This window comes from Phaethon lepturus, unplaced genomic scaffold, assembly GCF_000687285.1.
Source record: "Phaethon lepturus isolate BGI_N335 unplaced genomic scaffold, ASM68728v1 scaffold35470, whole genome shotgun sequence".
Classification (NCBI taxonomy): Eukaryota; Metazoa; Chordata; class Aves; order Phaethontiformes; family Phaethontidae; genus Phaethon; species Phaethon lepturus.
This window is the reverse complement of record NW_010513163.1, coordinates 5,631-19,256: the sequence shown is the minus strand read 5'-3', so window position 1 is coordinate 19,256 and position 13,626 is coordinate 5,631. Positions and strand designations below refer to the sequence as shown.

The window sequence follows — 13,626 nt, the reverse complement described above, 5'->3', positions numbered from 1 at the left end:
TCCTGCTGATTAATAAGCTGATATTAAGTTATAGGAATCTGCAACAGCATTGGGCAAAAGTCAGGGTTTCAAATCAGGGTCCATTTAAAGTGAAGCATAGGTCAATAAAAATAATTTGCTTCTCTTTCAGAGTTGGCAGAAGCTTTTGTTTGCATCCAAAAGGCCAAAGATATGGAAGGAGAAGAGTAAAGTGGTGTTGCAACGGGCGTGAAGTGTGACCTTTTTGTGGGCAGGCTGTTGCCTTGCTGGAGTACTCTCAAATTTAGTAGTGATACATATCTTAAAATGATTTTTTTTAAACATTTGGCTTGCAATGGTTGTGATTTCACTGTTATGAAAAAATAAATCCTATTGCCTTTTTAAAAAATATTTATTCTCTTTCTGTCATTAGCCTAAGTATCTGCCTTTTTGAGAACTCACAGAAACCATAGTAACAACAGAAATGGGATCTGATTAGGGTTATCTTCACTGTAGGGCTCCTGTGGGATTTCTGTGCTGTTCTACCTTGTGTGCCAGAACATAAAATAAGAACTGAAATGCAGTAAACATTCATGGTATACTGCTGAGTTAATGTATTAGTGATGATATATTGCTAAGACAAAGCTTGTAGTAATCCTGATTTAGTATAAGGAATATTTGCATGCAGCCTAAGGACTTGGGGCAAGGGGAGGTTAAAAAAAAAGATCCAAAACTGTACTAAGTTTAGAAAATTTGGAAGAATTAACAAATATATTTATTGAAAATGCCTTCTGCAAAGTTTATGTGGAAATAGTTCAAAACATTTTGTAAATTTTGAACTTTAATGCCTCTCTGCTGTGTATATTTACGCGAGGTATGTCTCAAGCAGGGGGACGTGGCAGACAGAGGTGATGTCTTGCTCAGAGCCAAGCTTCTGATGGTGTTTTTTTGAAAATAAATGTTCCTGGGTCTTATCCCGTTCTGCCAGGCAACTTTCTGTTGTTTTAGCAATCCGGTGAAAAAATCACAGCCAGACTTTTTTTTTTTAATAGCTGTGTGCATTGCTGAGTTACTTTTTAATGCCGCAAATACAAGAACCTTGCTTTAAAAGCTAAAATCCATCAGTGAATGAAAGAAAGAACACCCCACAGCCTCAGCAAAGCAGACTTCAGTCAAATGCTGCTTTAATCGGGTTCTCCAGATTCTGAAGGCTCTCGGCAGCGGCCCAAGGGGGAATTGCCTGCAAACCCTCGTAGCGCAGCCCTCCTCATGGCGTGCAGCGGGGATGGACCATGCCAGCGAGCGCAGCGCAGCGGCACGGGGCCACGCGAGGCCTGATGACTCACTCTTCCTGTCACATGAACCCTCACTGCTTTGCTAATAAGCACTTAGTTGAATTTTAGATGCCTGGAATCATTAAAAAGGCTGGAAGGCATTTGTGTACCTTGTCCATTAGAAGAAAAATCCACTTTCTATAACTGTATACCTCCTACAGCCTCTAGCACAATTTTAAGAAGTAACTAAGTTTTTTGCGTCATTACCTGGATAGCAATGGTTTGACGCTAGCAGTAAGTTCAGCTTGCTTCTCCCACATGAGGTAGTTTAAAGAATAGGTATTTCTTTTTGCTATTGAAAGAAGGCCCTTGTGAGAATTCCAGTGGTAAGAACTAATACTGCACTCGACTGTCCTGTTTCGTTTCATCTCTTGCAGTGGTGTCACATATATTCCTTTCCCCCTCCTTGGTGACTGTACTTGTAGGGTGCATAAGTCTTCTTCCTTTCGAACATCAGGGTTTTAATTTCTGCTGCCGCCTCACTAGGAGAGCAGGTAACGCAGGGCATGCAGTATCCAGAGTGTCTCGTGTGTTGGAGCCTTTCCTCCTTCCTTGATGGTCTGGGTCCTACATAGGCAGAAGAAAAAAAGGGGGAGAAGTACTGAATTTCCTGGGTAGACTGAAAATTAGCCTGGTGGAGCATTTTGTGAGAATTCGTAGACTCCAGAGCTGGGAGAGACTGAATCAACTAGTTTGACTCGCTGCATTTTATGTTATCCCTTACGTTGCCCCTCTCGCACTGTGTGCAGGCTGCTCCTGAATTTCTGCAAGCAGTGCGCGCGCTTTTTTTTTTTAATTTATTGTTATTTTTTTAAAGCTTATTTTAATAAACAATTACTTCACAAGTTAATTTGCATTTTCTTCTAATGGAACTCCATGGGGTTTGTAAAATAAGGCATTTTTGTTTCTTGGTAAGGGCTCAGGCTGAGTTAACTGGTTTGGAAAAGATGAAGACGCATTGCTGTTGTAGGAGCTGCTGCAGCTTATCGTGTAATTGCTTGTGTGCCCGGAGGCTAATTAAAGCTGCAGCTATCGAGGCAGGTGCCTGCCGCCTCCGCCCTGTGTACCCCGTGGCCTCGCTCCTGGTGCGCAGAAAGGGATTGATTTTGTGTGCGCTCGCGTCTGCCCGGGTCCAGCATTGTGCATGTCTCCTGCTGACACCCACAGCATCTGTGCTAGGAGGTGCTCTTGGTGTAATACGGATTAAATTTTCATCCGATCACTTAATTAATTTCTCCTTCTTCAGTGAAGTGGTTTAGCTTTGTGCCATGTAGGGAGTTCTTACCCGGAAAGCTTGAGGCTGAGCAGCTCCCTCTTTTTTTCCACCTCTGCCGTCTGGAAAATGTGAGTGGGGATGGCGGCTGCTGTTCGAGTAGGAAGGTGATCTTCGTCTGCCGGTGAGCAGAGTCCTGCTTCTGTGACGGTCTGTTATTTTGGTACGGCTGGACTGGGTGACAGTGCTGCTGAATGTTTTCCAGCGCTGCCCGGTGCTGTTTCTTTCCCCGTCTCGGCCAACCCCTTGGACCTGCCAGCAGAACGGTTCTGTCGCTGCCTGCTAACCCCAGTCACTGAAACCTTACTAGGTTAAACTCCTTAGCGGCCGGTGTGGTTAAGATCATCTTTGACGTAACTGGCGTCGGGAGCTATGACACGGCAGCTCTGCCGGCAGGATGGGGAGGACGGCAGCCTCCACGCCGAGGAGGGGGAAGCCAGCGGGGACATTGCGTCTGGGTGAGCCACTGGCTTGCCGCTGCTCGCGGTCGTGGAGCTGATGGAGGTGTGCGGCTGTCCAGTTAATGGCGGAGGAGAGGAAGCAATCCATGCTCTTCTCGGCAAGCTTGTAGGACTCGGGTGTCTCACAGTTCAGACGTGCGGCTGTGGTTTGGATGCAAGTGTCTGATGAATTGCACTTAAAACATCTGAAAAAGTTTTGGCTTTGACTTTCACAGAGGACATGGATGTAGTCTGATCTTTGACCTTAGGCAGCAAAAGGAATAAAAACCTGAGACGCAGCACAGTTACATATAAAACAAGACCTCCATTTGGAAGTGTGAGCTGGTTTTTTGGTTTTGTTTTTTTTTTCCCCCCTGGTAAGACATACAAGTAAAATAAGAACATATCCCCCCCTCCCCACCCCCTCACCTCCCTGCATTAATAAATGCTTGGGAAGGACTTGAATGGCAAAGACAACACAGCAAAATATCATGGACGGCTTCAAGAGTGTTAGCATGGGCGTGCAGGAGGGAGAGTTCAAGAACATGTTAAGGAAGAAGTTGTGGGGCTGCTGCTGTTTTGTGGTGGTTACAAGAGGGTAGTACCTCTCTGTTCAGGCAAGTGGTTCAGTCCCAAGGTGCTTATTTGAAATGAGTTGTCTTTCTGCATAAAACCTCAGCTTCTTTGTTGATGAGATGATGAGAAATGGCAAGAAAAAAATTAGATGGCAGCTGATCTGTAAATTCCTTTCTGGTGCGTTCTGCTTTGAACACTTCTGGCTTGGTGTTGTCAGCTTCTCTAATCAAAGCCTGTGTTTGCATACCTGCTTCAAGCAAGTGGCACTGTGTATTTGATAAGCTGTATGGTTATTTATACAGAGCCTGTGGGAAGCACAGTGCACAAGATAAGCTGTCTTCTTTTCAGTCATACAGTGTGAAAGGTTGAAGGGAAATGGCAAGATTCATACTTAGATGTAACATTAAGTAATGTATCCATGAAAAAACCCTTCCTTAGCAAAGCCACAGGCAGCAATGGAGTCTTCTGTTAGGTATCTCATGGCATTTCTTCGACTAAAACAGGCGCAACTGCAGCTCCTACGCAGTGTGAGCCGAGGAATCTGAGGAAGTGCCAGGGAAATGGAAAGGTACTAAAAAGGTGTATGCTGTGCTTTGTTGAAGTCCAGGTGTGTGAGTGAGAATACAATTTAAAAATACATTAAAACTGAGATGGCATATTGATCATTTCAAGTGGGAGTGCTCCGGAGGGAAGTTGAGCAGCTGCTCAAATGTCCCACGGTGCCGAAGAAGAGTCTTCTTCCAGAAGAGTCTCTTGTGTGCAATTAAAACTACAGGGGTAATTTCACAGAACTTGAGAAACCCCACTAACCTCTCTTGTGTGTGGGTCTGTTCAGCTGCAGAATGAAGAGGAGCCAGGCGAGACTGCACCAGTGGTCAATGATGCCCCTCCACCTTACAGCAGCATTTCTGCAGAGAATACAGGTAAATTTAACTGAAAGGAAATAACTAGGTTTGCTCTGTTGTTCTTTCTTAATTGTTCTTCTTACTGACAGATGGCATTGCGGCATCCTTACCAAGGCTGCAAGGATCAGAATCGATCCAGAGAGACTATTGTTACTTGTGGTTTAGAAGATGCATTTTGGCTACATTCATCTGATGTCATCCCATAAAATGGTGTTCAAGTTACATTTCACAGTGTTCTCGGTAGATTGAAGACAGTTAAAAATCAAAGTGCTTTGAGGATTTGTGGTTCCCTTCTCATTATTTGGCATTGGATTATACTGTGCTCCTTCCAAAAAGGACTTGATACTTAAAAGGGATGAAAGAATTCACTCTTTGTGCAGTTTTCAATAACTAAGGACTTCATCATAAGGATTATACATGTTCTGAATCGTCATACTGTCATGTCACTAACAGCTTTTAGGAAAACAGCTTGTTTTGTGCTGGTTATGTATCAGAGTATTTTGGTTTAGATAGATCTTCTAATTTTTTTTCCTCCAGAACTTTTCATAGTCAACCGTTCAAATGAGATTCATGAATCAAATGCAGCATAGTCTCTCAGTCAGCCAGCTTTGGATAGAAGTTTGAATATTGTGTTTCTCAAGCTGCCTCTTGAGTGTCCTGCCTTGGAACACCAACTGTAAAGATGTCCCATTAGTTCTGGTTCCGAAGCGCGACTCAGCGACTGGGACTTGGAAGTGCTATGTTTGATTTTTGTTCCAATCGCTTTCCCCTCCATCAGAAAACAATTTGGAGTCTCTCTCTGGAAAAGATGGTCACCAGTGCCTTGAGGCTTGCAGTGATCCTTCTTTGACTCATTCAAACCACTTGAATTTGAAAATATGACTACTTCTGTTTATTGAAGTCAGGAGTGACACAGTATGCATCACTGTGTTAAAAATAAGTACAGCCAGGCATGTTAAAGTAGTGCTCTGCATATAACTTTATATTGGATGAGGTGGTCCCATGTTTTTCACTTCCTGTTTTGGGATGGCAAGAGGCTAGAAGGGTGGGGAGGGGACAGGAGGGGCAGGCTTCAACAGTCTGGGGTATTGGGGTCTTCTGAAGTCATCTGAAACGTTTCTCTTTCCCAACACAGTGTTCTTAAGGAACTGACAAGTTACCTTCTATATAACTGTGGTTTTTTTCAGCTTATTTTGACTACAAGGATGAGTCAGGATTTCCTAAGCCTCCATCTTACAACGTGGCCACAACATTGCCTAGTTATGATGAGGCAGAGAGAACCAAGGCTGAAGCCACAATTCCCTTGGTTCCTGGAAGGGTGAGTACGCTTGGCTGGCTGGATGTCCTTCGCACTGCTTGTGTAGAATTTCTGGTTTAACTCCTGCTGATCAAGTGTCATGATTTTTTTTAAGCTTTCTGGGGTGATGATGTTACACACTCCCAAGAGTTCTATGGCTAATTTTGTGGAGTGTTTTTTTAGTTTTGTTTTGTTTTTAATTTTCCTCTGGGCAGCTATGATGATGGCATTACATCTCAGTAATGCCAGCATGTGCTGTCCAGATCAGTTTGGCAAGCTGACAGAGGAACTGTGCTGTATCTGTGTGCACTGTCACTGTTTTTTTCTTTTTTTTTTCTTTAAAGATTTAGGATTAATTTTTCAGCCATCTAGCATATCTACGCTTGATACTCCTGCTGCTTACTCAGTTGACTTTTCCAGAGGTCACTGTGGCTGATACAAGGATGATAAACCATTCTGTCAGAATAATTACTTTTTCATTTTTTTAATTTCTTTTTGTTGTTTTCAACATTATCTCTTGTTCAGCCTCTTCCCTCATCCCTACTAGCATTAGATGTCCACTGCTCATTATACTTCTTCATAGAAGCTAAATTCCTTGCTGAGATGATAAGTTTAATTTTTTGATGAGTAGGGGAATTCTTTACAGTGAGAACAGGAACATGCTGGACCTTGACTGTCTTAAAAAAAAAAAAAAAAAGAAAAGAAAAAAAAAAAGAAAAATACTGCCAGTGACTTAATATTTCATGCCCTGCATCATCTCTGGATGAGGAGTGGGGATTTTTCCTCCTTGCATTTGTAGCATTTTGAGATTGATGGTTCCCACCCTCCTTAAGTGTGAACGAAGCATTTTGCATCCCTCCATTGTACACTGCTTTTTGAGGGCTATACAATTTGCTGGCCCCTTCTTGAAGAGCCACATGCAGAATTGAGATTGCTGTATGGACTGGACTGATTTAAATCCACCCACGTCTTGTCTGCCTTTGATTTGCAGGATGATGACTTTGTGACACGGGATGACTTTGACGACACCGACCAGCTGAGGATAGGAAATGATGGCATTTTCATGCTAACTTTCTTTAGTAAGTACATGGTGGAACTTAACTTTTTTCAAGCAGTGACCCAAAATAGCTAGAGTTATTTTCACACTTAGGTTTATGTAGCACCAGGAAAAACCTGTGTGGAAGGGTTTTATGGTTTTGGGGTTTTTTTTTCCTTGGACTATAAAGAGGATTTGACCTGCTGCCTTTCTGCTGCTTTCTCAGTGGCATTCCTCTTCAACTGGATTGGATTTTTCCTGTCTTTCTGTCTGACTACTTCAGCTGCAGGACGATATGGGGCCATTTCTGGGTTTGGTCTGTCTCTTATTAAGTGGATCCTTATTGTCAGGGTAAGTGCAAAACCACGTACATAGACACTAGTACTTTTTTTTCCCCCAGCTCTTTTTTATCTCACTTATATGAAGTTAGTTATAAATTTAGCTTTTTATAATGAAATAGATTTTGAGGCCCTTATTCACCGAGAGCTTTTTCATCATCCTGTCCTGTTCATATGCTGGAATTATTACTGTAATAAAAGAGAATAAAGATTGCACACCCAGGTATGGTGCGCTCTGACAGAGCCCCTGTATTGGATCAAAAGGTGTTTGTGTCTTGAGCAGTAACAATGATCTGATCTTTGTAAAACATTTCTCCAGGTAAAGCAAGCCCTGCCGTCAGCACAGGGATGTTTCTCTCCAGTATGATGTTCCTTAGGTGCTCCTCTGGGGGGGGAAAAAAATAATCCTCTGAAATGTGGGATAGCCGATGAGGACAGCAAAATAGGGACTTGAAAAATGGGAGGTGTGAGGTTTGCTTTTGCTGGGGGTAGAGGCAGCCACGGCTTTGTCACATGGATGGGAGAAGCCCGCTGGTGCCCTCTGGTGTGACACGCCTGCGGCACAAGCAGCAGAGCGTCAGGAGGAAGCGCGCTTCTCTCCTGCTTCCAAGCTCTGGGCATATCCAAGCTGTTAGAACATCCCCTGTGCTCCCCTCCACCAGGTCACCCAGGGAGAGGAAGGGGATGGCTGATCAGAACTGCCCTCCTGGGCTCAGACCTCTGCCTGCAGAAGCAAGAAAGGCTGATACAGTATTTTTGAAAACTTGGAGGAGGAGAAAGAGAAACCTTTCTGGGGGGAAAAAAAGTATATAGATATGCTGATGCTGGAAGGAATGGGGGGGGAAGCCAAAGTATTTTTTGGAGGGATTGGGAGAAAATATTTCTATTGGAAAAGCTTTATTTGGAGCCTGTGGAAAGATGGTGTCTGTGAAAACGTTATGCAGACGTGCCAGGCTGAAAGTTTGAATTTCAAGCAAGAAAGCTCATCAGCTGTGCATAAGTAGAGAGCATTATTTCTGGGGCTGTCACTTCATACCTAATCTTTTGTGACTAAGAGTTATAATTTGTAAATACAGTATTTGTTAATTTTTTCTGTAGAAAGTTTACCTTTTTGGGGTCATTTTGTAACAGTGGTGTTAAAAACTGTTTACTGGATCAGGAGGTGTGACAGAAGCAGGTGACCTTAACTGTGTATTTGATTTAAACTTCGATAACAAGCTTACCTTTTGTTAGGTTTTAAAACTTGAATAGGAAGAAAACAAAAAAGTTAAATTGTGTTTACCACATACAATTACAAGTTACATAGTGATGTTATATACAAGTCACATAGTGAACTTCAGTGCTGTCATAGTGTTGGTGCCTTTAATTCAATAAGCAGTAATTTTGCCAACAGAAAATCTTGTCAGAGGGTTCCACAGATCTGGGATTTCGTTTTCAACTTTTGTTTGCTATACTGTCCAACCTTACAGTGTAATTAACATGATGCACTGCTGCAAACCTAGTCTTCCCTTTCAGAAACTGCAGCCGTGGTTTATGAACATCAAAGATGTCAGGCAAAATAGGAGTGTTTGCTCAGTAGTGTCTTTCTGCTCCACCGACTGCAAGAGTTTATGTCTGGGTATTGCATCTGTTCCGTTCCCCTTTGTTAGAGTTGGTCTGACGTGTGTAGAAAAACCTTAAATGAAAGCTCATGGAGGTAGCTTGCTTCCTGCAGTCTGTGCAGTTGATGAAATACAGCATTCTGTAAGCTCTCTTGTATGCGGCGGGCTTGATTTGGTTACTGCTGGAATTGCTGAAAACGTATTTGGGTTCGGAGACTTCCATGTACTCTAACTGGTTGGGTTTTGTTTGATTTTTTTTTAGTTCTCCACCTATTTTCCTGGTTACTTTGATGGCCAATATTGGCTTTGGTGGGTCTTCCTTGTACTAGGTGAGTGTTTGTTCGGGGGGGTAAGAGGGAATGCATGCTTAAAAACTTTGTAAACTGCAGTTAGGGCTTTTGTGAGCATAGCTTTACTGGCTATTAAAATGTGTGCATATAGATGTAAAACTGAAATGTCAGCCTCAGAGGACGACTCCTGCTCTTACTGAACGCCTTCTAGGTTTTAAAGGTACACATAAACACTGTCCGTTCGTTGTCATTTCTTGGTGGCAGCATCCTGTTTATCATCCAGAATGAGTAAAGAGGAGAACAATGCGTGTCTTCACAGTAATTGATGTTATATCTGTTCTTCTATTTTAAATGCAAGAGTGCGTTGCAGTCTGTCTTTTTTTCTTTTCTTTTTCCTCCTTTGGAAATGACTGGATCTCATTTGGAGTCGAAAGTTTTGTGATTGCCTAAGGAAAGTTTGTTTTTGAGATTGCCTGAAATGGAAAGATTAGGTGTCACTGATACCCCAAGATTTGTTGTATTTAATCAGCTATTGTGCATCCCAGTGACTTAGGTCCCTCCGTGCTAGTAACGGTGAGTTGAAATGCTCCCTCTCCAATTGAAGAAGCAACACCTGTGTTAACTGGACAAATATGTTTCTCCCATCTAGGTTTTCTGCTGTTTCTCAGAGGATTTATTAATTACGCAAAGGTTAGGAAGATGCCAGATACTTTTTCCACTCTGCCCAGAACCAGGGTTCTCTTTATTTACTAAAGGTAAAGTTTCTGCTTTCCTGAATTTTCTCTGTTCTGTTTTTAACTCTATTTAGTGACTCTCTTAGGCTAGACTTTTCTTTGCTTGAATATTTTTAGAATACAAGACAGCAGAAAACAGTTGCTTCTTGGTATCCCATACGCAGCTCCTGTTTCTACAGTGTCCAGACTGACTTGGTGGGGAGCAGAGGAATGCTTGATGTTTCTTCCTAAGTTTTTGCTTTGAGGAATTGTATATTCATTAGATTGCATAACCTGGATTGCAAGAACAACGTCTCTGCCCCTTGGTATTGCATTGTATTTGGCAGGCATGTCTTTCAGAATAAATAGCATGCCTGAAGCACGTGGTATGTGCTAAACGTGAGTAAAGGTCACAAAATGTTAGAAGATTCTGCCAGTGTCTTTGGTTTATGGCCCAGAAAGAACAATTTGTCTGGATTTTGTGTGCCGTTTGATTTACTTCCAAATTCCTGAAGAAGTTAAACTCTTGCACACCTTTGCTTTCTGAAAACCCTCCCACATACTTGGAGATACTGTCCTGTCTGAACCATAATGCCTAAGAGTCTTTCGCTTTAAGGCTGAACCTTAACAGTGCTGCCTTCTTAATGGGACTTTAAAGGAGGAGGCTTAAGTAGTTGAACCCTTCTAGCATAATTTCCTGCTTGCAGCAGATAATGGCCTTGCATTAACTGTCCCTCCCTGAGGGGAAGGAAATCCTGTAATAGGTTGCTTCCCAGATGGCGAGTGCAACACGATGCTCCCTTTAGAAATATCATAATAACACTAGATTTCCCCAAGACAGGGTTGAAGCAATTGCAGCTGGAACAGTAGTATAAAGAAACCAAACAAACCCCAGCTTTAAATTGGGGGTCATTAAATTGTTCAGAATTTAAAACTGAGGCTTGATTTTTCCAAATGCACTTTCCTTTTATTAGAAACTGCAAATTGCATAAGATTCTGCTTCATTTCTAGTCTGTAATGAGAACACGCTACACAAAACGGTCATTGTGCAGTGTTTTCCAGCTTGAATTTTCCACTGGTGATAGTGTGTAAAAATAGTTCAGTCAATTTATTTAAGTGTTTCTGTTCTGTTTAACAAAGTTACGGTTTATGACCTCCTCTGGGATTCGTAATATCCTCTCAAATTCATGCTGAATCACCAGAGGGTTTATTTCCCCCAGTTGTATGGTCATGTAGTGTGAGTGTTTATGCATCAGCTGTATCATCTGTAGTTCTCACGGAACAATTTTTAAAATTTTGCTCTTTTACTGAAACTTAATTTTTCACTTGTTAAAGGAACTGTGTGGTTTCTTGTTGCACAGGCTTTTCCTATGTTCAGAATTTGAAATTACAATTTTAGAGACCTTGCTTGACTCCTTGCTTGTGAGGATGGAGGTGTAGAGTTTGGGGATTTTTAAAATTTATTTAGTTATTCATTTTTTTGGAAACCTCTAAAATGGCCAAAACACTCTCTTTTAGATATATTGAGATAAATATCCAGAATAATTTCTAAATATTACAACTTTGACACTTCCCCTGAAAATAAATCTTTACATTCTGAGCAGGGGAACCACAAAAGACTTGGATTTTCAGTGTAGTATAGTTCTTAAGATTAGATTTCCTCTATAGTGAAAAGGGCACAGTGATTGATCATTTTCATTTTAGAGCAGGGATCAGTATTAGAAAATTAGTGCACAGCAGAAAACAATAACTGGTGAAAACGAATCCAATCGAAAGCTTGGCATTTGCTGTTCAGTCTGCGCGTGCGAGCAACGCGCAGCGTCGTTGGCAGTATCTCAGCAGAGCTCGTCAGCCGTGTGATAAGGGCAGGTGCTTTGTGCCGGATCTGGGGTTAAATCGTTCCAGCCGGCGTGGCTGGAGTGGGCAGTGTGCGAGAGCTGATGTCTCTCTCATACCAGAACACTTGGTAGAAAGATGCAAAGCTCATCATCATGCTGGGTGGATGCAGCAACTAAAGACCGAGCCAAATCTTGTTCTCATAGCGCAAACGCAGTGTCATGTCGTATGCCTATGTGTTTTTACGCCGGTGTTTCTAAGAGCATTGTCTGGTTTAGTGTCCGTTTTCCCCTAAGGAATTTTAACTCTTTGTAACTATAAAATATGCACAAAACCACTGAGCGTTTTGCTCGAGCCATGTCATTGTGTGCTGGGGTACTTTATAAGCCTTTAGACATCCTGCACTCTTTGTGAACTACATCCTTCTGTTATCCAAAATAACAATCTAACTATAGTTTCAATATTCAATATCCTTCTCCGACAGATGTTTTCTGGCAAACGTCTTCCTGCGTTAGTGAATTCTCTCTCAAGCAGCAGCAGGACACCTGCAGGAAGTGAATCAAGACTCTGGAGCAGAAGAAAAAATAATCACCTGCTTTAAAATAAATAAATAAATAAAGTACTGTCGGGGAAGAAAAAAAAAAAAGAGAAGCATTTCTTTCTATTTGTTTCTAGGTGTAAAATTTTAATAATTAATGCAGAATTCTGTACTCATTGAATCATTAGTGGCTAATGTTTGAAAAAGCTATTGCAGTCGAGTCTGTGACGTGCTGATAAAGCCCTATATAGATAGTTTCTGTAGTGATTTCGGTAGCATGAGCCCAGCCCCGGAGCCAGCAGGGGACAGGCTTGCTTTATTTCCTCCTCCAGCCTGGGAGCGGGTTTGGCCTCTGGTCTGTCCTGTACAGCCCGCGTGAAGCGGAGGGCCCGCAGGGATGATCTCAGAAGTGGGGGCGATGACATCGCTGTGGTTACGCACCTTTCCGCCGCTTAAATCCCGCGGCACCCGTGCTGGCTGTGGCTGAAAGGAGAAGTGGGTCTGTGCGGTACAGGCTCTTGAGGTGTGATTGGGAGGGAGTGTTACTCTGAAGGTGGCACAAGTATTAATTTTTTTAATAGTCTATATTCTCTATGTTGTAGTATACTTTACTTTCATACTACCTACTTTTTGGACTACATAGGGATTTTCACGGTACACGTTGGTAGTGTAAAAATGAAAGATCACGTTGCAACTTTGTATAAAGAAATTACCTTGCAAAACAAAGGCCCCTTTTTTTTTTTTCCTTTGGCTTGGGACTCTTGAGACAATTCCTAACATACCTGTAATTCTTGCTTTTATAATTTGTGCTAGCAGAGATTATGATGTGTTATAAATGTAGATTTAATGTGCACTTTTGTGCTTTCTGCCAAGTGGTAATTCACTTTGGAGTTTTACTATGTTAAAACTGTAAATATAGCAGAACATTAATAAATGTCACTTATGTAGCAAATTTTCCTGCAGAGCGGTGTTTCATTTAGTTTCAATGCTTTATTGCACCTGGTTATTGATTACAAATGCAGATTATCTGTGGGACTTTGGGTACTTTTCCGCAGAGGGTGTAACACAGATCTCCAAGGTGTCCGTCTTCCTTTTTGTAACCAGGTTTTCAAACCCTGAGGCCGTCCTCGGCGTCAGCCTGGCAGGTCAGGGAACGGCGATTCCACGCATCTTTGGGGACGTGTTGGGTTTTTCTTAGCCTCACGTGTATAACTCCTCTGCCTCGTGAAATGGTTTGTTCGTGGGTTTGAACTTCTCACACGTATAGTCCTCACAAACAAGCAGCTGGGGCTGGCAGAGATAGATGGAGGTTACACAGAGACTTCCTTTTTAAACAAGAACAAACGTGCACGGAGGGAATCACTGAGTTTATCCTGCAAGGCAAAATCTGTAGCATTAGGGAACTCTGAATGCCATTTGCCCAAACTTGGTAGGTCAGCCTCGTGTTTACTCTCTTGGCATCTGGGCCTTACTTGGTCTTGTATGTTCAGA

The 13,626-nt window shown here is 42.3% G+C and overlaps 1 protein-coding gene across 1 annotated transcript; it reads left to right on the top strand.

Moving 5' to 3' along the window:
• Window positions 1-4,416: 4,416 nt before the first annotated feature.
• NDFIP1 (Nedd4 family interacting protein 1) lies at window positions 4,417-12,223 on the top strand (the record flags this gene model as incomplete). Its single annotated transcript, XM_010289427.1, has 6 exons — window positions 4,417-4,504; window positions 5,674-5,804; window positions 6,775-6,862; window positions 7,046-7,170; window positions 9,021-9,087; window positions 12,082-12,223. Coding segments are annotated over 6 exons (573 nt in total), but the record flags the coding sequence as incomplete, so codon positions are not given.
• Between the last annotated feature and the right edge of the window lie 1,403 nt (window positions 12,224-13,626).